The 27,119-nt window shown below is 42.1% G+C and overlaps 1 protein-coding gene across 2 annotated transcripts in view; it reads left to right on the forward strand.

Moving 5' to 3' along the window:
* CSMD2 (CUB and Sushi multiple domains 2) overlaps nt 1-27,119 on the forward strand; it is a 1,446,274-nt gene that overhangs the window by 1,223,949 nt on the left and 195,206 nt on the right. For both annotated transcript variants that reach the window (XM_082247591.1, XM_082247592.1), the window contains 2 exons: nt 10,077-10,271; nt 19,086-19,202. In XM_082247591.1, the coding sequence (XP_082103717.1) occupies nt 10,077-10,271; nt 19,086-19,202 (312 nt within the window). The remainder of the gene's footprint in view (nt 1-10,076; nt 10,272-19,085; nt 19,203-27,119) is intronic.

The following is a 27,119-nucleotide window of genomic DNA, read 5'->3' on the forward strand; positions in this document are numbered from 1 at the left end:
TTCGTCAGCGAGGAGAGCTTGCAAGCATGGAAGCTTCAAGCAAGATTAGTATCCAGGTACTGGTGTTTGAACGAACACATGTGAGTGAGAACCGATGCCCTGAATAGCCATCTAGTCCGGCGCTGGGTGATGACAGCTTCAGCCTTAAAGGGAAACACACCTATATGTGTTTCTTCTGTCTAGGTAGATTGAAATCACCCGGAATAAATGTGATAGGAGGCACTGAGAGTGCCAGAACCTTACAATGGTAGAAGTACAGGTGCTTATAAAGCTCCCTACACAGAAATTGATATTCTCCTGTAGTGATAACTTTATCTTTAAATGCCTGATCTAGCAGGGTTTTTAGTTCCAGCTTGTAGGATTATAGGGGATCCTGTATGAGTTTTCTGCATGTTCCCTTACCTGACAACGGTCTTTCTGCTTCTTTAAGTCACAAAAAAAAAACATAAAAAAGTGCCCAGTATTGAAGTGGTTAATTATATTGACCCTATTACTTACCCTCTATCCCTCTCTCCCATGTTTGAAATACATTTTGCTTATACACTTAGGTGTGGATATCAGTAACTCGCATTGACAGAAACAAAGATGGTCAGAACTTCCACTGGCGTGGGCGATAACGTCACTGGCCATAAGCTCCACACAATGCGTTTCCACACAACTGTCATCGACAGGAGAAGACCAGTAACTGGGGACAGGCATGATGACAGATGTGTGGAAACGTGTAAGGTCGAACTGCAGTCAGGGTGAGACCCAGAAGAGGACAAAGACAATGCAGATGAGCTTCCCTGAGACGATATCTGAAAATTTGTGCAGAAATTCCTTGGTTATGCAAACCGATTGTTGCAGCAGCTGTCCGGGTGGCTGGTCTCAGACGTTCTTGAAGGTAAAGATGCTGGATGTGGAGGTCCTGGGCTGGCGAAGTTACACGTGGCGGTTGTGAGGCTGGTTAGATGTACTGCCAAATTCTCTGAAACGCCTTTGGAGACAGCTTATGGTAGAGAAATGAACATTCAATTCATGGCATTCTTGCAGTCAGCATGCCAATTGCACGCTCCCTCAAAACTTGCGGCATCTGTGGCATTGTGCTGTGTGATCAAACTGCACATTTTAGAGTGGCCTTTTATTGTGGCGAACCTAAGGCACACCTGCGCAATAATCATGCTATTTAATCAGCATTTTGATATGCTACACCTATGAGGTGGATGGATTATCTCAGCAAAGGAGAAGTGCTCACTAACACAGATTTAGCCAGAGAGAAATAGAGAAAAATAGAACTTTTGTGTACATAGAAAAAGTCTCAGATTTTTAAATTCAGCTCATGAAAAATGGGTGCAAAAACACCCAGTGTTTATATATATATATATATATATATATATATATATATATATATATATATATACAGTAAAACCTTGGATTGCGAGCATAATTTGTTTCTGAGACATGCTTGTAATCTAAAGCACTCTTATCAAAGCGAATTTCCCCATAAGAAATAATGGAAACTCAGATGATTCGTTCCACAACCACTTATTCATGAGTCCTTCTGTTTATAGTCCATATAAAAAGTATATAGCAATGTGATAGGTTGTGTAACCATAAAATGTTCATCCACAAATGGCAGCCTCCACAATGGGATTAGAAGCAGAATCCAGCAGGAGCTATATAGTATAAAAGAGAAGAGAGGCGCCTCTTAGTGTAGCATAATGGTTACATTTAATGAAGATACAACATTTAGCTAATCACACTGTTGATGATTAAAAGAGGCACATCTAAGTATGCAGGCATCTGGGGTAAAGCTGACCACATAGACCATCCTCCTCATAACCCGGCTCTCACTAACATCAGTCCGCAGTCGAGACCGGGAAGACTACCCTGCAGTAGAGTGATCTGAAAGCGAAGCTTAAAGCACTTGTGGAGAGCAGTGTGGAAAGGATGACCACCATGGCAGTGCGAAGGATGGTCTATGTGGACAGCTTCACCCTGGATGCCTGCATTCTTAGATGTGCCTCTTTTAATCATCAACTATGTGAGTTGTTAAATGTTGAACCTTCATTAAATGTAACCATATTGCTACACTTAGAGGCACCTCTCTTCTCTTTTATACCCAGTGACGCTACTTGTATATCAAGACATCGCTTGTTTACCAAATCAAAATGTATTAAAAAATATTGCTTGTCTTGCAAAACACTCTCAAACCAAGTTACTCTCAATCCAAGGTTTTACTATATACTTGTAGCACCCTCCTAGGTAGGTGCTAGAGAGTGAGTATAGTTTTGGCTCTGTCTGTCTATCAGAGGAGCAGCAGACAAATTCTATATTGCTTTCTGCCTAACAGAGAACAGGATCTGTGAGTTAGGTCTGCTCATGGTGCTCAGTGTGTGATTCATCTGGTCTGGAGAGTGTCCCCACTGGTCCAATGGGGAGGCATGTTGGACAGTGGAGGAAACCTGGCCAAAGGGTACACAGGTTTTGATACAGCCCCAGTGATTGGCACAGGCTGGTTATCTCTGTGCATTGTGGGGTGTGGTATAAAAGCAAGGAGCACATGTGCTCTGGGTCTTTGGCTGGTGAGAAGAGTCCTGGAAGGAAGGTGGCAGCTGTTTCCTCTTCTGCAGCAGTTCGTGTATGGTCACAGGCAGTCAGCCTGGTGAGCCAGAAGGAAGGAGCTGAACCCAGAGGACCAGGAGAGCTGACTAGAGGGGTTGAGACACTGGAGAACCTGGGAAAACAGTATCGTGAGTACAGGGGATCGTGTCTAAGGGCCTCACCAGGAAGGGACCACCCCAGAGTAGAGTAATCAGAGGACGGGTGTAAGCTGGTGCAGTGAAAGAGGGTGCTAGGCGAGTACCCTGAAGATAGTGTGCAACCAAGTCTTTTGTTCAGAGACTCAGTATCTACAATTCATCTAGTGGCAAGGTGAAATTTGCAGCCTGGCTGCATCTTCAGATAGAAGTCCTCAGAATTGTGAATAATTCAAGTTCGGGAGTATCCCACTTTTCCCTTCTCCCATCCCTATTTATAATAAAACAACAAAAACAACCATAACCCCTAGACTGCTCACTGACTGATACGAAAAGGTAAAGTGTTAAGTTCTGCATGCAGTTGCTAACGGTAACCCAGGGGGATCCTGAAAAGTGAACAATCCAGAAGTCCTCTAGGGGGCATTGCTACATACTGTGTATATATATATATATATATATATATATATATATATATATAAATATATATATATATATATATACATATATATATATATATATATATTGTGAGGGATTAGCTCGGTGGCGGGTGTGGATGACCCCTTGGGGGGTGCGTTTTCCCAGAGAGGTAGCCGACAAGTGCTTGCAAACAAACAGTGTGGTTTATTAAATGGTGTTTTCTTCACCAGGCTGTATGCAGCAAAACATCCAAAATAAAATAAAACAGAAAATAAATCCTTGCCTCTGTGGGCGGCTACCTTCTCACGCTGGAACCTACCTAAGAAGTCTTTCCAACCTACTGTTGGGCCGACACTGCTGATCCTACAGCAGACACTCAAATGTCCATTTGTTTGCTTTTCACACAGCACAAACATTGTCCATTGAACATGTCCCTTTGTTTTCTTTCACACAGCACATGTTCATTTATAACAGGATCCTTTACTCTTCAGATTCTTCACATTGAACACAGTTCATTTAACAGGTCCCTTTACTCTTCACACTCTTCACATGGAACACTTTGTCTTCTCACCTTTGAGACGTCTTCACTCGTGGTTACCCTCCTTAGCTTCACATCGCTTTAGGGGGTCTTCTCCCATGCTCACCAGCTTGTCGGGAGGCACACATCCGACTGTCCCCCTCTCCCAGCCCACACGGCGACAGGAGGCAGCAGTCCTTCTCCCATGCCCACACGGCGTCGGGAGGTACACGTATGTCTGCCTTCCTCTCCCAGCCCACACGGCGACAGGAGGCAGCAATGCATAGACTTTCTTTGGACCAATTATAGAGGCCTTAATTTCCTCATTCTGAACAGCTGAAGGCCTTTCAACTTCTTTACACCTTCCTGCTGCCTTTGGCAGCCGACACCCTATAGTAATTACTGAACTTTTCAAAGCAGGTGGGAATGTGTCTCCTCTCAGTGACTACATTCCCAGATTTACCTGACTTCCTGTCACAATATATATATATATATATATATATATATATATAAACACACACACACACACATCTATCAATACATTTAAACACATTTTTTAACATGTATTAAGATATGGACAGTATCAGTAGAGCAGCTAACATGTCAATAGGGCAGAGGTTGGTGTCAGTTGAGCAGTAGACAGTTTCAGTAGAGCAGTGGATGGTGTCGGTAACAGGGGGAATCTGTGCTGACCGGGGTGATTAGTTTGTGCCCAGGCACACCCGGTCCATCCATGGTTTATGGCAGTGTGTCAGCTGAGCTCATTTGCCTGAGTTCCAATCTCACTGGTAAAAAGTGTGTGTATGCTGGTGGCATTGTTTTTTTTTCACAACACTGGCTCCTTTTAGAATTTGCATGGGATTATGACTATTTACAATTTAATTATTACAGGTACGTATATAGAGCTGCCAATTTATGCAGCTCTTTGCACATATACAGTACATTTACATCAGTCCCTGCCCTCAAGCAGCTTATAATCTAAGGCCCTCACATTCATACACACAGTAGGGCCAATTTAGACAGGAACCTACCAGAATATCTTTGAAGTGTGGGAGCAAACCAAAGTACCTGGAGGAATCCCCTGCAGTCACAAGGAGAACTTACAAACTCCAATCAGGCAGTGCTTTAGTTGGGATTTGAACCAACGACCCTATTGCTGCTAGGCAGAAACACTAACCAACTAGCCACTGTACTGGCCTGATTGATTTGAATGTCACTTTTAGAGACTTTATTTCACTTTGGTGGACTTTATTGGATTATTTCCTCATCTATGGATATGTGGATTGCTTGACTACTACATTTAAAGAGATTTAAGCACATTTTATTTTGAGTAGCATTGCCTGATCTTACAATTCTGGTCTGTAATATGACATGGGCACCACACAGACCTTTGGACTGGGATTGACTTTCTCTTTAGAATCCCCGTGTTTGAGTTTCATGTACCATTGTAACGTAATGCCATATTTCAGTAATACACAGAAAAGACCCAAGGCTATTGTTGTTCAAAGCAACATTAAATATGACCAATTTAGGAATCATCTTGTTATAGGAATGTATGAGCCTACCTTGAAAGGATGTCATTTTAACCCTGATGCAAGCTGAGAGGACATACAGTACTTTTCATTCACATAATAGTGAGTTCTTAGTGAAAACTCCTTCAAGAGATGTATTATGTCATATTAAGGATTCATTTTAAGATATTAAAAAATATCTACTTTCAAAGCTAGTAATAGGAAAAATGGGCCTGATATAAGCGGAGGTTTAGGCTTTCGCTCCATAGGGGGTATTCTATTGTGTGCGCGCTGTTGAAAGCTCTGTCACACTTCAGTGAAACACTTTTATGTCTGAGCGGATTCCATGCTTTATGGCTGTCTCCACATGAGCTGCACACGAACTGCTTTGTAAGTACAGAGCTCCAGAGTAAAGTTTTTTTTCTTGGTATACAATCGTTATTATGCTAATGATGCTTAATGATTTCAGCAGTTTAGTGATAACAATCTACAGCAAATGAGGAACCATGAATTTTGAATCTCTCTGCATTGCAGTCCCTCGTTTCGTTTTCCTAATGTGACCCAAAAAGTCACATTCTGGGGTCAGAACAGTGACTTCTGTCAGTTTAAAATGCATACCATTACAAAATCCCAAATGATAACTCCTGGAGACGTGTTGAATGTTTAAATACCGAGCAGATTAGCAAGCGAGGTGGCAGGGAGGAAGATAATTGTATTCTATTATATTCTTTGGACATACTCACATATTTTCAGTTTTATACCAGAATATGATCTGCATATCTCACACTTTTTTTTCCCACAACCTTTCTGCACAGTGGGAGAATTGTACATTTACCTGAAATTGTGAAGAGTCTGTGCTCTTTAACCTAATGCACATGACAATAGCTTTTCATATGATCTTAGGATTGCAAATACATACAAATACATACATATGAGTAGTTCAAGAATGATTTCAGTTTGATCAAGGGATGTCCATTTTTGTACTTTTCAGAAGTACAGTTTAGTTGCTGAATTCCTGCTTTATCTAGGAATACAACCTGCACCTTGGCACATTACATCTGGTGCCTGTCACCAGGTATTTTGGTGCTAGCGCAAAGATACCCCACCAACTATCACATATTCTTCACCACAAGGGTGTACCTAAAGTATTTGGAACCCCCCTCCCCCAACTTTAAAATGTAAAAACACCCCAATGTGCCCCTTACATGCCTCTGCATCCAACAATATCTCTTTGTCCCTACTATGTACCCCCTCTCCACAACTGCACCTCTGGACCCCTTCATATTACACAGCCCCTCACAGCTCTGGACCCCTTTAAATTACACATCCCCCCTACAGCTCTGGTTGCCTACACGTTACACAGCCCCCCTGCAGCTCTGGACCCCTGCATGTTACACAGACCCCGCAGCTCTGGACCACTGCATGTTGCACAGCCCCCACAGCTCTGGTCCTCTGCACGTTACACAGCCCCCACAGCTCTGGATCCCTGCATGTTACACAGCCCCCACAGCACTGGAACCTGCATGTTACACAGCCCCCACAGCACTAGAACCTGCATGTTACACAGCCCCCACAGCTCTGGACTCCTGCATGTTAGACAGCCCCCACAGCACAGGAACCTGCATGTTACACAGCCCCCACAGCTCTGGACACCTGCATGTTACACAGCCCCCACAGCTCTGGACCCCTGAATGTTACACAGCCCCCACAGCACTGGAACCTGCATGTTACACAGCCCCCACAGCTCTGGACCCCTGCATGTTACAAAGCCCCCAAAGCACTGGAACCTGCATGTTACACAGCCCCCACAGCTCTGGACTCCTGCATGTTACCCAGCCCCCACAGCACTGGAACCTGCATGTTACACAGACCCCACAGCCCCCCCCCCCTAGCTCTGCCCTTTCCTACCTTACTCGGGCATGCAGAGGGGGAGACACAGCAGCGCTGAACAGAGGGAGGGAAGTGCTGGAGTTAATTTTTCATATTAACAAGCTAATGATTGGTTGCTAGGACCACCTAGCAACCAATCATCTGCTGGTTAACTTGGAAAGTTAACTCCGGCAGTTCCTTTCCTCTATTCAGCATTGCTCCTCTGTCTGTCTCTCTCCCCAGCTGTACAGGAAGAGACAGAGTGTTTTCTTTCTCCTGCTCCACCCTGCTGTGAGTGGTGAAGTCAATCCAGTGGCCGGCCCAGGGTGCCACCTGGGTATTGGTACAGTCTGCCCCGCTGTCATCATTTCACCCACAGGGGGGGGCGCCGGCCTGTCACCCCCCTAATGTGTGGCACCCGGGGCAGACCGCCCCACCCCCTGTTGGTACCCCACTGTATTACCACTGATCATTAACCTAAAAGTTAACTCCTCTTGGCCCTAATTTTAATACTTGTGACGGAACTTCACCTGAAAAAGAAAGTTCTGCTTATCCTCCTCCTCCCTCCTCTCTCCTGATTGTAAACTTTTATTTTCAAGGAGTGGGTACCTGATTTTCACAGGTATCCGCTTGCATTTCAACTCTGCTCAGCTAGGCGAGCAGAGCAAAAGTCTAACCCTCTTGCTCCCCGCCTGCAACCTCCTAGGATAGATCACATGTCCCAGGAGACTGCGATACCATTCAAAAAGCGCAGTTTGCCTTGCGCAAATGCAGTGGGGAGCTGGTTGTGAGCCAACAGGAAATCACAGTCTGCTTCCCACAGTCAACATGGCTACACTAGGGACTTGACTGGTGATGAACCAGCCCGGTTGATGACAGCGCTGGATCCCTGGGCTGGTAAGTTTTTTCTAGCTGCTGACTTTATTTAATTATTTTTTTTATCACGTAGGAGCTCTTCTTTAACTTATTTCCTTAAAGGAAATCTACAGGCTTAGAAACATAAGTTTGTAAATGGATAGAAAACTGGCTAAAAGTCACAGAGTAGTGGTTAATAATTCTTACTCTGAATGGTCTAAGGGGTGTACCCCAAGGTTCAGTGTTGAGACCCTTACTTTTTAATATCTTTAAAAATGATAAAGGGTTTGGGATTGAAAGTACAATTTTAGTCTTTGCAGATAACACCAAGCTTTGCAGTGGAATAACTTCCTTACAGGATGTCTCCAACTTACAAGCCGACCTCAATGCACTGTTTCAATGTGGCAAATGAGGTTTTATGTTGATAAATGTAAAGTTATGCACTTGGGGCTAAGAATATGCATGTGTCATACTTACTAGGGGTAGTATAACTGGGGGAATCTATGGTGAAGAAGGATCTGGGTGTTCTAGTAGATCATAAGCTTAATAATAGCATACAATGCCAAGCTGTGGTTTCCAAAGTGAGCAAAATCATTTCTTGTATTAAGAGAAGTATGAACTCCAGAGAGAGAGATATAATTTTGCCCCTGTACAAATCATTAGTAAGAACTGATCTGGAATATGCAGTTCAGTTTTGGGCACCAATTCACAAAAAGGATATTAGAGAACTGGATCAAGTGCAGAGAAGGGCGAAACTGATAGGAGGCATGGAGGAGCTCAGCTATGAGGAAAGATTAGAGGAACTGAATTTATTATCTCTTGAGAAGGAGAGTAGGTGGGAAATGATAAACATGTATAAATACATAAGTGGTTCATATAGTGAACTTTTGTAGAGTTATTCTCTTTCCGGCCATCACAGAGGACAAGGGGGCACTCTTTACATTTGGAGAAAAGGAGATCTAATCTCCAAATACAGAAAGGCTTCTTCGCAGTATGAGCTGTGAAAATGTGGAATACATGCCCTGGTTATGGCCAGCCTAGTAGATTGTTTAAAAAAAAGGCCTGGATTCTTTCCTAAATGCACATAATTGGACTGGATACTAATATATATAGGTAAAATTGATCCAAGGAATATCCAATTGCCTTTGGAGGATCAGGAAAGATTTTTTCCCCACTTGAGCAAAATGGATCATGCTTTATTGTTTTTTTTTTTTTTTTGTGCCTTCTTTTTTATAAACTGGGGGTAGAGGATAGTGTATATGAAGGATTTCAATTTGTGTCTAGGTTTTTTTTTCCTCTGTTGGTTGAACTGAATGGACTTGTGTCTTTTTTCAACCAGAATAGCTATGTAACTATGGTCACAAAATATACTTTCATTTTATAACATCAGCATTGTACTAACTATACAAACAATAGTTATTATTGACAAGTGAATTTTACCTTACTTAAAAAATCTGCCTTCATGTTGTGAGTTCTACCTGTCTGTTGATCATCTCTTTCCACAACTTCCTGTATTCCCTGCATGCTTTTCAGCTTCTCCTCTGCTGTTTACATTTGATTTCTAATGACTACATATCCCATGGTAGCTTGCTGCCTGAAAATGGTGATTCCTGTACTGATTCCACCTCCTGAAACTCCTCCTCTAAGTACCTCTGTATTTCAGAAGTCATGCTCTGTGAAATGTGTGACACAGCAGTGCCTACTTACAGGGTATAGTGAATACGTGTCACACACATTGATGTAACGGGAGACTCTAATGAGTACACTGATATAAGAGGGGGACCTTGATGAAAGGGGGAAATCTGCTAACAAAGATACAGACTGAATTTATGAATGTTCCACCTTTATAAATGGCTCAAGTTTACTTGAAATTTCTTTGCTTTACTTTACTCTGTTCTTCCAAATCATATCAGGCTGATTACAAAAAAAAAAAGCTCCAAGTAAAATGTATTCATTCATATAGATTTTCACTTATTTATAAACTTTTTTTTGGCCCGCATTTTTTTAGAAAAATATACAATGTAGCCCTCATACTAAAAAGTTTGGAGACCCCTGATCTAAACTGTCAGGCCGATACTTAAGACATAAGGACAAAATAAAAAGGCCACCACATATAATCTGTAGACACTTGGGATTTTTGACTGAACATTTTTCTATTTTGCCTTCCAGAAAACCCCAGGGAATCCTGCTTTGACCCAGGTGCAATAAAAAATGGGTCCCGTGTTGGGAGTGACCTAAAGCTTGGTTCCACTGTAACATATTACTGCGACAGCGGCTATGATGTTAATGGAGCTTCTACACTAACCTGTGTAATGGGAGGAGATGGAAAGCCAGCCTGGAACCACCCTCGTCCATCATGTATAGGTAAATCCGTATCTTTATTAATAGCGGCTAGCGGCAATATAGCATTGACCACAGGGAACATGTCTGAATAAAGTCTAATGTTTCAAAATGAAAATGTAAACTTTTGAAAAGGCTTATAATCTGTTTTAGCTAAAAAAAAAAATAGCTTGTCTAAACAAAAACTTTTCTATATCATCCAAAGTCAGAGCTGTTCAGATATCTTATTTTCAAATAAAAACAGTTTTGTCTAAATTTTTGGAGCTGGCAGACTGCTGATATGCAAATGTGTTCAACTGTTGAAGCAGACACCGAAAACACTGTGCTGTTTGTGCTTTCTGATTATTGGGTATCATTGGATGGCACGCTGTGTCTGTATACTCCACCATTGCATGATTGACACACAGCACAGTCAGGGCTCATTCACACCATTGTGTTCTTTCTCACATGTAAGATTGTTGAAGCTGAAGAAACCCTATAAGGAAAAACTTTTCCTGTTTTCATTATTTTGCTTTTGAGTTATGTTATTTGATCAGTTTACAAACAACAAGTGGTTAGTGGAGAGTTCCTCTGCAAATAATTTGTTGAAAAAAGTCAACTCATATCTCTTCCAGTTTTCTTTCTCCTTTTTAGCAAACTGAATTGCAGATTGTTTCCTGCTTCTTTTATAGATAATGAGACAGGCTGCTGCTAAGGAAATATATATATATATATATATATTTTTTTTTTTTTTTTAATGTCAAAAGCATGGATGCTAAGTAATATTCAAGTGTAACATTAAAGGTATCTATAATCTCTGAGATCTCTGCCACTATTTGTTTTATTATCCACTCAAGGCTGCCATCTTTGTTCAGGCATCCTCCTTAGTAAGCATATACTTTATTGACTAAGAAGCTGACCCAGAGTTGTAGCAACCATGTAAATCCAGATGCCTGTGTAGTAGCCTGTGGGGTTGATTTACTAAAATTGGAGAGTGAAAAATCTGCATAGAAACCAATCAGCTTCCATTTTTTTTTTTTTTTTGTCAAACGTAATCGAACAGCTGAAGTTAGAAGCTGATTGGCTACAATGCAGATCTTGGCCAAATTTTGCACTCTCCAGTTTTAGTAAATCAACCCTTGTATGCTCTTGTATGTGTGCACACATGTAGCTTCAGTCACACAGGTTAGACTCCTGTTGCTGTCTCACTCAACATGACCTGTCATAGAAGGGTTTTTTACTAAAACAGTATGGTGCAAAATCTTGTGCAGCTCTGCCTGGAAACCAATCAGTTTTTACTGTCAAAGCTTAACCACTTAAGCCCCAGGCCTATTTCTGACACTTTTTGTTTACAAGTTAAAATCAGTATTTTTTCCTAGAAAACTACTTAGAACCCCAAAACATTATATTTTTTAGCAAAGACTCTGGAGAATAAAATGGCGGTCATTTCAATATTTTTTATCATGTGGTATTTGCGCAGCGGTTTTTAAAATGCCATTTTTTTGGAAAAATTATGAAAAATCACATTTCACTGCATTTAAAAAAAAAAAAAACTAAACAGTAAAGTTAGCCCATTTTTTTTGTATATTGTGAAAGATGATGTCACACCGAATAGATACCCAACATGTTACGGTTTAAAATTGCGCACACCCGTGGAATGGCAACAAACTACGGTCAATAGAAATCTCAATAGACAACGCTTTAACATTTTTAACGGTTACCAGTTTAGAGTTGGAGTGTAGCTCTTTGTTTGAAATCATTGCTCATGCTCTGGCGATCGCGGTGATACCTCACATGTGTGGTTTGAACAGTGATTTCATTTGCGGCTCGACTTCCATATACGTTTTCTTTCGTGCGCGAGCTAACGGCGACGGGGGCAGCTAAAATTATTATTTTTTCTTCCTATTTATTTATTTATTTATTTTTAACTTTATCACAGGTTTTTTTTAAAAAAAAAATCTGATCACTTTTATTGCCGTCACAAGCAATGTAAACATCCCTTGTGACAGCAATATGCAGTGAAAGGTACTCTTTATGGAGGGATCAAGGGTCTAAAAGACCCTAGACCCCTCCACTACACTTCCATAAATTCAAAATGCCAAAAACAGCATTTTTGAATACACTCGTTTTTTGAATCTGCCGCCTTTAGCAGCAGAATAACCCGGACGTGAAGTCATGGACACGGCCTCCGGGTTACGTCATCGGAGACCCGATTGAAGCTGCATCCAGCTTATATCGGGACTCCATCCAGCCGGCGGATGTGCCGGCTGGGTGCTTGGGTCTCCCGGTGGGACGGGAGACCCGGGCAAAGCTGCGGGTCTCCCGTCCCCTCCCGCTCGCCGGGGTAACGATCAAGCGGCTCCTGAGCTGCATCGGTCATTACCGCCGGAAAGCCGACCGCCAGCTCTAAACAACAGTACCAGGGTAATGCCTCTAGCTAGAGGCATCATCCCAGTATAACCCCGCAAAGTCAGCCGACATACGGGTACGTCACTTTGCGGTAAGTGGAAGTTCAGCCTCAAACTAAAATCTCTAAATCTACTTGCAGCCACATTCTAAGACTAACCCATTGAACCTTGTAAAGCAAAAATCACTATACATTCCTTTTTTGAACCCGCTCCGGTCTGATCTCTGGACAGCCATTTGCAGGATACAGCTGAAAACTGCCAGGAAATTCCTCTGTCTCCTATTCATTAATTTTCAACACTGAGGCTGCTGAGAAAAGGACTGGGGAATCTGTGTCCTCAGTCCCTTTCTATTTCTCAAAGGGGAGATTCAGGGGTTTGTTTAGACCCCTGATATCTCACCAAAGCCCACCAACAGGGCTGATAAAAAAAAACTGCAATAAAGTAAAATAAAAAACTGTAAAAATTAAATCTTAAAAATGAAATTGTAAAAAAATATATAAAATAAAAAAATGAATGACACCACTCCCCCCTCTCCCTACCAAAACTGTTCACTGCCCAAACCCCCTCCCTCACAAAAGCACTGTGAAAAAAATGAAAAACAAATTAAATTGTAAAAAAATAAATACATAAAAATAAAAAAAACGTACACGTCCTGTGGTCCTGATTACTGTTCATTATTGTTGGTAGTACCTATTGGGTACTTGGATTTACTCTGATAACATCGCACTAGGGATGCACCGAAATGAAAATTTTGGGCCGAAACCGAAACCGAAAATGCAGGATGCCATTGGCCAAAAACCGAAACCGAAAATGACTTTCCCCCAAAAAAAATTAAAATAGATAGAAGAGGGGCATACACCAAAAAACAGGCAGCAACGTACACCTGTCGCTGCCACCCTGTCACAGTATATGTACTATGATGGGTTGGCAAGAGGTTAATTTAATTACCAATGGTATTTGTATTATGCAGCATGAGGGGGTTAATGTATTGTCACTGATGCATTAGTGACCGACCAGTGGCAGGTAATTAACCCTTTTGTGCTGCATTAGTGCAACCAGTATCAGTGTTAATTAACACTGGTTGCACTGATACTGGTTGCACTAATGCAGCACAAAGGGGTTAATTAACTGCCACTGGTCGGTCACTAATGCATCAGTGACAATACATTAACCCCCTCATGCTGCATAATTAATACAAATACCAATGGTAAGCTGCCTCAGCTATCACCCCTCCCCCCTCCCCCCTCCTCTCTCAGCCTCAGCGTCCCTCTCCTACTCACTCAGCTCCTCCGGTCACTGTGTCCATTATTCAAAAGTCCCGCCTCTGGCCGGCCGCCCGCCTCCCGGTGATGTCACTACTACTAGGATCTGTCCATGAATGAACTGACACACCGGGCGGGCGAGCGGCCTCTAATAGCTGTCACTATGAGCCCTTCACTTCTCTTCAATTCCCTGACAGTCCGAGCGGCCGCTAATACATAGTACTATGTGATCCTTCCTGTCAGCTCAGCGGGACTATGACTATGTGTGCATGAGATCTGATCTGACCTGACACCGGGCGGGGGGGCGGGTTGGAGCGGCCGCTATTAGCTGTAACTATGCAAGCGCTTCACTTCCTTGTCAGGCATGTATCTCCGCTGACAAGGAAGTGAAAGGCTCACATAGTTACAGCTAATAGCGGCCGCTCCAACCCGCCCCCCCGCCCGGTGTCAGGTCAGATCAGATCTCATGCACACATAGTCATAGTCCCGCTGAGCTGACAGGAAGGATCACATAGTACTATGTATTAGCGGCCGCTCGCCCCGCCCTCCTGCCTGGTATGTCCATTCACTAATGCAGAGATCCTAGTAACAGGGACGTCATTGAGAGGCGGGCGGCCGGCCAGAGGCGGGACTTTTAAAACCTGCCCTGCGCTGCGCTGCGCCCTCCTCCTTCCTCACGGCGGCCATATTAATTTCGGCACCGTTAACCCATTATCGGCCGAAATGAGAGAGGCTTATTTTCGGCCGATAATTTCGGTGGCCGAAATTTCGGTGCATCCCTACATCGCACAATTACTTTTAAGCTTCCTTTCTCTGCTTAGCACAGTTATCCTTACTTTTATTGCCATTATATTCTTACCTGAAAATTTGTTTAACGCAGATAGTAATATTATTCTACTATTTCACTAATTGTGTACTTCTTTATGCTGTGCAGTTCTCATGTCGGATATGTGTATTTTTCCCTTTTTTTATGCACATATGCGCAATACTTACTACAAAACATGGTATAACTGTACCTTTGTTTTCAATGTACTCGATGATTTGTTGCCACTTCTTGTTATACTGTTTATATATTTCTCTTTATCAATAAACTTTGATTGTAAATAAAAAAAAAAAACTACTGACACCATCCACTGCTCTACTGACACTGTCCAATGCCACATACCCCTCCCCAACCCCTGTCCCCAAAAGCTTTGTAAAAAAAAATAATAATAATTGTTTAAAAAAATAATAAGCGACAAAATTGTAAAAAATAATAGATAAAATAATGAAAACAAAAAACTACTGACACTGTCTACTTCCCTCCTGACACTGTCCGCTACACCCCCACCCGCAATCATTGTGAAAAAAAAAAAAATAATACAAAAATAAATGGTAAGAAATAATATAAAAAATTAAATTGTAAAAAAATAATAAGAATGGAAAAAATTCTGACACTGTGCATTGCTCTACTGCCTTACTGACACCATCCATTGGTTCCCAAAAAGCATTTTGAAAAAATGGGAAAAAAAATGTAATTGCAAAAAAATAATAAATTATAAAAATAAAGAACTACTGACACCATCCACTGCCCTACTGATACCATGCTGCGCACACTACCGACCTCTGTACACTCTGCACTCCTCACCTGCACATTATACACTTACATACACTCTGCACTCCTCTTCTGCACATACTACCCACCGTCATAAACTCCACACTTCTCTCCTGCACATACTACCCACCTCTATACAATCCACACTCCTTTCCTGCACATACTACCCCCTGCCATACACTCCACACTCCTCTCCTGTACATACTACCCACCACCATACACTCCACACCCCTCTCCTGGACATACTACCTACCCTGCCATACACTCCACACTTCTCTCCTGCACATACTACCCACCTCCATACACTCCATACTCCTCTTCTGCACATACGGCTCACCACCACACACACCATACTCCTCTCCTGTACATACTACCCACCACCATACACTCCACACCCCTCTCCTGGACATACTACCTACCACCATATACTCCACACCCTTCTCCTACACATACTACCCACTGCTGTACACTGCACACTGTACAATCCACATTCTGCACTATGGAAGTCATCTCAGATTCTATTAAACCACATCCCCTTTAATCCATGCCCAATATTAAGTGCACTTTAAGCCATGCCTACATTTCACTTTTTTTTTTTTTTTTAAATCAATGCCTGGGGCCCACTTTTTATCTTACACGCGGGCTCACTCATTTCATGATACACCCCTGCCATAGACTTACTATGGGGCTTCCGTTGTCGGCTGTCTCCTCTGCACCTGCCTACACAGAGAAGCTGCCGCTGACAGCTTAGTGTGGGAACAGACCAGAGCAACTTCAGAAAAGGAATGTATAGTGAGTTTTGCTTTACAGGGCTATATAGATTAGTCTTAGATCGTGGCTGCAAGTAGATTTAGAGATTTTAGTTTTAGGCTGAACTTCTACTTTAATTGAGCAAGCTGAAGGTAGAAGGTGAATGGCTACCATGCATAGCTGCACCAGTTGTAGTAAATCTCCCCCCCCCATAGTTACAATGCACAGTCTGTGAGAGTAAACACTAAATAAGGGGAGGCTGAAGAAGTGCTTTCTATTGAATGCAGCCATCATATATGTTATCTTCGTATAAACAAAGACTTTCCATCTTCATTTTGCATCAACAGTCTCCAAACTGAGGACCCCTTCCTTCCTCCAGGTCTCATAGCAGCAGAATGGGCTGCTATAATAATAGTTATGCCACTGCTTGAACTCTGTGAAGAGTTCTGGGAGCAGCAATGAATCAGTAAAATGAGTATATATGAGGCAGTCAAATGAGAATATACAGGGATGGAGACCAATAGCATGACCTGCTTGTCTCATATAAAGTCCCAAAGGAAATAAGGGATTTCAAAGGCAGTGTGCTTTACAGGCCATGCCCCATATATAAAATCCCTTCCTATCCATATACTGCATCCACCAAGGGGATGGAGGTGTAATGCTTTTCAGCTGGTCTTCTCCAGTTTGCACCATGGTTATATTTTAACCTAATTATTTGAACTTTTTGAGACAATAGCCAGTCGTGCATGGGGATGGGTTGGGGGAGGTTGGGCTGTCTCCCTCTCACCTGTTCCCCATCCACCCATTAGCGGCCATGTGCCTCCAGTGTGAGGACACTAAATCAAGAGTGTAGGACTGCAGATTTAAACAGGGTGCCGTGACGTGGCTCTGCAGCTTTCACATGCGTTTGCAAATGTGTGTCAACTAAACCCCTGTTCTTTGTACCAAGAGACAGGTCTTATTTGGTTGGTGACAGACTGGAAGGTGAGTACATCAAACTGGGGGCTGGCTGACTTTCATGCACCTCTTACAATCCTTCAACCTCATTTTGTGCTGAACTTCTACTTTAATTGAGCAAGCTGAAGGTAGAAGGTGAATGGCTACCATGCATAGCTGCACCAGTTGTAGTAAATCTCCCCCCCCCCATAGTTACAATGCACAGTCTGTGAGAGTAAACACTAAATAAGGGGAGGCTGAAGAAGTGCTTTCTATTGAATGCAGCCATCATATATGTTATCTTCGTATAAACAAAGACTTTCCATCTTCATTTTGCATCAACAGTCTCCAAACTGAGGACCCCTTCCTTCCTCCAGGTCTCATAGCAGCAGAATGGGCTGCTATAATAATAGTTATGCCACTGCTTGAACTCTGTGAAGAGTTCTGGGAGCAGCAATGAATCAGTCAAATGAGCACAGAATGAGATTTATGGGGCATTAGAATATTGTTGCCATGGTTTCAGGAATTTAATTTTGTGACATTCTTAGAAAATAATAGCTTTTGTAGCAGTTGTATATGTCATATACATTTTTTTTTAACTAAAGAGAATTTTACTTTGATGGATGCTTTATAAATGTGTAAGAGTAATTATTCCTATAGAATTGCTATTTACTTTTAGGCTTGGTTCACACTTCTGCGTGTGGCTACAGGTGCGGTAACCGCAGCACCACCCACAGTGAAAACACACTGCACTGTATAAACGTGTGGGGGTTTCATTCATTCTGAATGGCACCCCCATGCATGTATAAATCGCAATGCATGTGCAGGAACCACAGGGAAATCACATGGCCAAAAAGACCATGGGATTTCCCCGTGGCCGTGTATTTGAAAAGGTGCATACACCTTTTTTTGCTGAAACGCAGGCACAGCAGCCCATTCACTTGAATGGGCTGCCATTCCTGCACAAATGCGGCCCACAGAAACACAAAGGTGTGAATCTAGCGTTATCCATTTAGGCAATGAAGTTATCCTTGCAAGAGTATGAGCACGTCTCTTCTGCACTTCATTTAAATTTATGTCCTTAAAACTTGTCTTTATTAAGGGAAATTCATTATTTTTCTGTTCTTCATAGTATACATTGACTTGCTTTTGTAACCTAAAGGTTTTTTGTAATAGGGGGTCTGTACATCAAACAAAGATACATTTGGAGCCTATGTGTAAAAAGTGCCCTAAACTAATATTCAGCTCTAGATGGTGCTTATGATCTTAGGAGATAATTACATTACATACAATATGGAAAGTTTCAATAATCAATTAAAATTACTGATTTTTAACTTTTTTTTTATATCAGGCATTTATAAAGTGTTATGGTCTTTGTGAGCATTGGGCAGAAGTAGCTCAATAAAAGAAGTACTTAAAGCAAAAACTAAATACAACTAGAAATCACTATTGGTAGCAGGTTACATGCATAGTTACATACATAGTTAGTCTGGTTGAAAAAGACACAAGTCCATTTAGTTCAACCAAGCTTTCTAGGTCTGAAAATGACTCTTTAAATACAGTATTTAAATACAGTATGTAATGCGTAGTGAAGAGGCTTTTTCCACATTATTAGAGATATGTCCATTAGTGGTTTTACCAATATGCCAGCACTGATATAATAATAAATATTGAATCAATGTCAAGTTATGGTCATACATCTATCCCTCAACATTATTTTCCTACAGCTAAATCAGGTAGCAGGCAAACTGAATTTTATACTTACTAAGATCAGGTCCGAAAAACATCTTATAATGGGCTTTTACCATTCAGGCATGACTGATGGTGGCAAAAAGTAAAATCAAACATTGATCTTGTTAGGAAGCATTTTTTTTAGTAAGGGACCTTACATTATGTTTTTATTTCCTAGCTCCCTGCGGTGGACAGTACGTCAGCCAAGAAGGAGTGATCCTTTCCCCTAATTACCCCAGCAATTACACATCTGGACAGAGCTGCTCCTACTTCATTATTGTTCCTAAGGATTATGGTAAGAAACTAAAACAGAAATATCTTCAACTGGAAATGATTCAGCTTGATATGGTTGAGTAAATCTAAACTCCACACAGACATCTAAATGCACCACTGAAATATTATCTCATTATCTAGGAGTAGGTTTACTTGTCAAATTTGAATTTCTGTTTTTCCAGTCCTGAGATTTACACAGTCCTGTTAGCCTGGTGACCAGACTTATTCTACTGTAGCTCTGGTCAGATAAAAAAAAAAAAAAAAACAGCAGCTAAAAATACTGCAGCTGTTGACTTTTAATAAAAAAAAGATGCTTATCGGCCCAGGGATCCAATGCTGTCTTCACCCAGGCCAGTTCTTTGCTGGTCTTCTGGTTCCCAGCGCCGCCCTGTTGGGAAGTAGGCTGCCTGCTTCTCACTGCATATCTTGAGCCACATTGTGCTTTCTGATTGGTCCTGCAGACTCCTGGGACCTGCAACATGTTTCAGGAGGCTGCAGGCAGGGAGGCTAGTAACGGGAGCGGGTACCCATCAAAACTAGGTACCTGCTCCCAGAAAAAAAAACGTTTACAATAAGGAGAAGAAGAGTGGGGGAGGAAGAGGATAAGTGGAGTTGCCCTTTTCAGATGAATTTCTGCTTTTTTAGAGTATAAGGTGAAGAGCCATCAACTTGTCCTCCATTTAAAAGTAATTTATTAATAAAGGGTATAGTGTGCAAGTTACAGCAGCCTATGCGTTTGGGTAAAAAACCCTATTCATAGCCAAATTGAAACTGTAACCTTTATCAATAAAGTACTTTTATCGGAAGGACGAGTTGCCGGTTCTTCACCTTATACTCTCATGCTGTTTTAAGTGCCAAGAAGACACTGTAAGCTTTGGAGCACTGTTGGTCTACCTCCAGGGGGAATTAACCTAGGCATATATCTTCGTTTGTGAAGTTCCACTTTTAGCATCAAAGCGAATTAATTTCCTTGCATCCAGCTTGTGATTGCACAGTGAAGGAGCAGCAACATGCTGATGAGGTCTCTGCTCTCTCCACTTGTCAGCATTTACCTTCTCAGCACATTTGAATGGCACCAGGTGCTGGATATCCTCTTCTAGTCTGAGTGCTTCTGTGACATATATAAAGTCAATGTGCATTACTAGAATCCACTCTGTTATAGCAGTGAGTGCAGCTCAATACCTTATTTGACAGTGCCGCTGTGCGGTTATGTGACCTCCTGCTGCTCTCCTTCCCTGATCTGAAGACTACAGTGGGAGGGGCTGAGATTCCCCTCTGGCATTAGCCGGGAGGAAAGGGGCAGGAGGTCATGTGACTGCACAGTGGCTTTGTGAAATAAAGTAGTGAGTGGCATAATTAAAAAAAAAAAAAAAAATACATACACTGTACAATATAGCTGGCTATAACAGAGGGGATTCTAGTAATTATGCACATTGACTTTACACAGAATAGCAGCAAGAGGGGAGGGGTGGGGAGCATATCAGCACTAAGGCTGGCCATACATGTTCAATTTTTGTTGTACAATTTTCTGATAGATTTACCACAAACCACTAATATGAGGTCAAAGCTAAACAACATTTTCACTTGTATCCAATTAAGCAGGCATTTGTACTACATACTTGAAGGTAAATTTCAAGAAAATTGGACAGAAAATTGTAAGAAAATTGGATCATGTATGGCCAGCCTAAGACTCGCTGACAGGCAGGAAGGGAGGAGGAGAGGGGCAGCCATGATTATTGTGGTCATCCCACTTAGGGGAACACAGGGACAGGCAAGATCAACCAGGTATTTTACAGCATAGAATGGGACAAATGACTCTGCACAAGTACTAAGCTGTTATTTATGCTTTAAAGGAAAAGGATCTTTTTTTTTTTTTCAGGGTTACAACTGCTTTAAATAAAATCACATTCAAAAATAACTTTTTACTTATTTAAAAAATTACATACCTGCATTAAATGTTGTTTTTTACATTTTCCTGGATTTTAGCTATAAGCCATTCCAGATACAAAAATCCTCCACACATATAAGAAGGACCTGTTATATTCTAAAGTAATAATTTAAACAATACAATAAGTATGTTTTCTAACAGGACATCACAGACATGCTCAGATGACCCTGATGACTTGTTCCTGGTGCCCCATCTTCTCTCTCCCAGAAATAGCTTGTTCAAATGTGCTGATCTTGGCTCTGTTTGTGATACTATATTACATTATGTGCAGAGTTTCTTTCCCCAGAACTGTTTTGTACATTCCCATGTTCAGGTTACGTAACTGTTCTATGTTTGATTTCTGAAGTGGTGAGAAAAATAAAAAAAATCTTCAAAGTTCCTATTGATCAATAGACGCATCTCCCAGTGCCCGTTCAATACATGCCATAGACTGTAACCCCTCACTGCTCTAACCGCTTGCTAACACATTCATTGCAAGAGAAAGAGAAGGCAAATACATTTCAAAGAACGGTTCTCATCATTTTAAGCTGGAGTACAATTTTTTTATCTGACTAATTTTATAAGGCAAATAACTGCATCAAACCTAGATCATTTTTATGACCGTACATTTGTTTCTGTTTCTTGGTACTTTTAGCATTAGGTATCTCTTTATAATCATTAATGGTGTATGCTTTTTTTCCCAGTGTTTGAGCAACTGAGTGATCATTTTAACATAGTGAGAATATTTGAAAGCAAGCAGAACTGTGCAATAGATAGCATAGGCTATTTTTCCTTCTGGCCTGATGTGGTGTAAAATAAGCACATCGGGATTGCATAATATGTATGATGTGGATATAAAGTAGCGTAGCAATCAGTGGCCCAGGGGAGCACAGCACCATCTCCATGTTTACATTAACTTGATTGAAGAACTTTATTCTCCTGCAGGTTTGCTCAGACCCTGACTGTTTCATCTCCTTGTAAACTGGAGTGAAATCTAAGAAAAGGATTATTTATATGGACCATAAGCATCCATCAAATAGCTATATGGGTGTTATGGAACTGTTCACTGCTATATTGATTGAAAGTGTGCAACACCGTAAGGGAACCTCTTTTGTTTCAATGTTTGCCTTCATTTATCAAAGCAAAATGGCTCAAGGGCATGTCAAATGTTACACCATTGCCAGTCCTTTCTGGTAGTACCAGATGAAGCTTTTCTTTATGAGTTTTGATTTTTTTTTTTTTGCTTTTTAAACTCAGTTAAAGAAAATCTGTAATAAAAAAAAAAAAAATAGATAGATAGAGTATTGTTGCTCTTCTCTTTCGGATAATGCTACTTGCCTGCTTTCAGCACTTTCTGAGTCACTGACCTGGAACAAGGAAGCAACTTAGGAATTCAGGCCTCACTTGCTGCATATTTTTTTTTTCTGCTAGATAAAAACATAAAAGATCTACCTGATGTAAATAAGCTCACTAATGCACGGTGAAGGTTTCTATGTAAAGAGTCAATGTAGAACTAAAGGCAAAACTTTTTTTTTTCCATTTGGATAGAATAACCACTTGCCGACCACGCTATAGTGGAATGATGGCTATAGCATGGGCGTCCATTCCTGGGAGGGCGTCTATTGAGGTCCTTTCAGAACCATGCCCCCCTCCTTTGGACACAGCTGATCACAGATCTGGATAAAGAGCCAATCACAGGGGCTCTTTACCATATGATCAGCTGTGTCCAATCACAGCTGATCACAATGCAAACACATTTTCTGGCTTCCGGCATACCTTTCCTTGTGCTGTCACAGCATGAGGAGAGGAGAGAGTCGGCAACTGGCAATTGTGAAAAGGGACATCTATACTCATAATCAGGGCACTGATCATCAGTGTCCTGATTACTAGTGCAGCCCTAACAGTGTCCATCAGTGCCAATCAGTGTCCATCAGTGCTGCAAATCAGTGCCCATCATCAGTGTTGCTAATCAATCCCTCCTCATCAGTGCCGCCTAACAGTGGCCTTTAGTGCTGCTTATCGGTGCCCTTCAATGCTGCCTATCAGTGTTCTTCAGTGCCGTCTATCATTGCCCATCAGTGCCGCCTATCAGTGCCTCCTCATGAGTACCCACCAGTGTCGCCTCATCAGTGCCCATAAGTGATACCTATTAGTGCCCATCAGTGCAGCCTCATCAGCGCACATCAATGAAGGAGAAAAATGACCTATTTGCAAAAATTTATTACAGAAAATAAGAAGGGTTTTTTTTTTTCAAATGTTTGGTCCTTTTTCATTTTTTTAGTAAAAAAACAAAAAACCCAGCAGTGATGAAATACCAGCAAAAGAAACTCTATTTCTGTGAAAAAAATGATAACAATTTCAAATGGGTACAGTGCTGAACCACCGTGCAATTGTTATCCAAAGTGTGACAGTACTGAAAGCTGAAAATTGGCCTGGGCCGGAAATGAGTGAAAGTGCTCAGTAGGCAAGTAAATAAGGGAGGGTTATAACCACTGTACGTTTTTCTTTTTTTGCCGTCTGTGTGTCATTGGGGAGATTCACTTCCCTTCACTTCCTGTCCCTTAGTCAAAAAAGGAAGCGAGAGCAGTGGCGTACTAACGGGGGGGGGGGGCGGGGGGCGGCCCGCCCCGGGTGCCACGCGCTGGGGGGGGTGTCAGGCTGCTCGGAATATCAGTCAGTTTGAAGGAGCTGCAGCTCCTTTAGTCCGCGCTGCTCGCGGGGGCAGCGGCCGCTCTCTGCTTGCCCTGTGCTCTCCGGCCCCCCTAATGCTCTTCTATCTTCTATCATGTCTGCAGTCTCTGACCATCTCTTGTATCATGTCCTCAGTCTCTGACCATCTCTTGTATCATGTCCTCAGTCTCTGACCATCTCTTGGATCATGTCCTCAGTCTCTGACCATCTCTTGGATCATGTCCTCAGTCTCTGACCATCTCTTGTATCATGTCCTCAGTCTATGACCATCTCTTGTATCATGTCCTCAGTCTCTGACCATCTCTTGTATCATGTCCACAGTCTCTGACCATCTCCTGTATCATGTCCTCAATCTCTGACCATCTCTTGTATCATGTCCTCAGTCTCTGACCATCTCTTGTATCATGTCCTCAGTCTCTGACCATCTCTTGTATCATGTCCTCAGTCTCTGACCATCTCTTGTATCATGTCCTCAGTCTCTGACCAACCATCTCCTGTATCATGTCCTCAGTCTCTGACCATCTCCTGTGTGTTGTCTGCAGTCTCTGACCATCTCTAGTATCCCGTCCGTAGTCTCTGACCATCTCTTGTATCATATCCTCAGTCTCGGATTTCTCTTGTATTGGGTCCGTAGTCTCTGACCATCTCTTGTATCATGTCCTCAGTCTCTGACCATCTCTTGTATCATGTCCTCAGTCTCTGACCATCTCTTGTATCATGTCCTCAGTCTCTTACCATCTCTTGCATCATGTCCTCAATCTCTGACTATCTCCTTTAGCATGTCTCCAATCTCTTACTCAAACTTAAACACATTGATAATAGTATTAGCTATCTGTCTATGCCAAAGGTAGGACTGTGCAGGGGAGGCAGAGAGTGCAAAAGGGGGAACTGTGATTAGAGAGACGGGGGGGGGGCTGACTGCAAAGGGCACTGTGATAGGGGGGCTGGGAAATTTGTGCAATAAATATTCTTGGAAACATTACAAATTTTTGCGGGTGTTTTTACATTTTAAAGTGGGGGGGGGGGGGGTGCCAGATATAGGATCCGCCCCGGGTGCCAAATGCTCTAGGTACGCCACTGAGCGAGAGGAAAGCCCTCCAAAGTAAGTGAATCTTTGGTTGTCATTAACAACCAAAGATTCACTTACTTTGGAGGGCTTTCCTCTCGCTTCTTGTCAACAGGGTTACCAGATTTAGTGCCCCCATTGGAAGATTTTCCCACTATTCCTGTTCTGGAACAAATCCAAATTTAGGATGTTCTTTTCATTCCACTCTTGGTGATAATGGTAAACAGGTTAAAAAGAGAAAGTAGATTACTCACCTGAGGACAAAGATAGCAATGAAAGCCGTAAAGATGTTATAATCCCTCTCCATTATATCCTTAACTTAAAATAAGTTTTGCCTTCAGGTGTACTAAAAAAAGAATATGTGCAAAAGGACAGCTGTATTTGAATATAACAAGTTTAGGATCTGTGTTCTGTTTACAATGCTTCGCAATGATATACAGTAAGACTAATTTAAGTGCATTTAGGGGGTGGCGGATGTCTCAACAGTTAGAGAGAAACAGAGAACTTATACCAAGCAGCTGTGGGCACCCACTAGTGGCTGATCTACACATCTTCATATAATGCAATAAGAAAAATATTAAACAGCAAGCATGTAAAAACCATATCGACGATTGTTCAGGTAAACACTGCAATAAAAATGGAAATCATGCACGCATAGCCAAGGATCTCCATGACATAAACGCAGCTAACATTTTCTGAACAAGGTTAGCAGTGGTAGTCTACAGGTTTCTCTCATGACTAGTGTTGAGCGAACACGGACTGTATTATTCGTGTTCGTACCGACTAATTGGATTTTTTGTACCCGAACACGGACACGGACACTTTACTGTATGTTCGGGTAAAAATCCGTGTTCGGTCGTTTTATTTCCGGGTTTTGCATGCTTTGGCGCTCTTTTCATGGCGGGCTTTCAACAGCCAATCAACAATCGTTTAACTGGTGTGCCTTAAGCCATCCCAGCCATGCCTGCAAATGTCTCAGTAGCTGTGATTGGCCGTCTGAAGCATGTGACCAAGTCTTTATAAGTTCGAGGCAGCCGCAGCGGCGTCATTATGCTGCTTAGATTCAGGGACAGAGCACACATCAACGTGCTGGCTGCTGATTAGGGAAAGATAGGCAGGAAAAAACCATTTGTGTCCGGATAGAATTGAGGGACAGGTCGGAGTGTTTAGGCAGGGCGAGTTGTAGGCATTTTAGGGATAGAGTCTGCTGAATTATAGGGTCAGTGTCTTCTACAAACTACAATCGATATTGCTGTGTGGGGGGTGGGGTCTGCACTCAATCCTGATCTACGATCTCTTCTCAATCCTGTTAGGGACAGAGTCTGCTGAATTTTAGGGAAACTGTGTTCTACAAACTACAATCGATATTGCTGTGTGGTGTGGGATTGGAGATAGGCAGGTGTCAGTGATCCACATCCATTTTTCTGTGTGTGAGCTGCAGTGAACACAATCTTTTTGGGCTGCAGTGAACACAATCTTTTTGGGCTGCAGTGAACACAATCTTTTTGGGCTGCAGTGAACACAATCTTTTTGGGCTGCAGTGAACACAATCTTTTTGGGCTGCAGTGAACACAATCTTTTTGGGGTGCAGTGAACAAAATCTTTTTGGGGTGCAGTGAACACAATCCTTTTTGGTGTGCAGTGAACACAATCTTTGTGGGGTGCAGTGAACAAAATCCTTTGTGGGGTGCAGTGAACACAATCTTTTTGGGGTGCAGTGAACAAAATCCTTTTTGGGGTGCAGTGAACAACATCCTTTTTGGGGTGCAGTGAACACAATCTTTTTGGGGTGCAGTGAACAAAATCCTTTGTGGGGTGCAGTGAACACAATCTTTTTGGGGTGCAGTGAACACAATCTTTTTGGGGTGGAGTGAACAACATCCTTTTTGGGGTGCAGTGAACAAAATCCTTTTTGGGGTGCAGTGAACAAAATCATTTTTGGGGTGCAGTGAACACAATCTTTTTGGGGTGCAGTGAACACAAACTTTGTGGGGTGCAGTGAACACAATCTTTTTGGGGTGGAGTGAACAACATCCTTTTTGGGGTGCAGTGAACAACATCCTTTTTGGGGTGCAGTGAACACAATCTTTTTGGGGTGCAGTGAACACAATCTTTGTGGGGTACAGTGAACAGAATCTTTGTGGGGTGCAGTGAACACAATCTTTGGAGGGTACAGTGAACACAATCTTTGTGAGGTGCAGTGAACACAATCTTTGTGGGGTGCAGTGAACACAATCATTGTGGGGTGCAGTGAA

The sequence above is a fragment of the Pelophylax lessonae genome, assembly GCF_965119305.1.
Source record: "Pelophylax lessonae genome assembly, chromosome: 2".
NCBI classification, from domain to species: domain Eukaryota; kingdom Metazoa; phylum Chordata; class Amphibia; order Anura; family Ranidae; genus Pelophylax; species Pelophylax lessonae.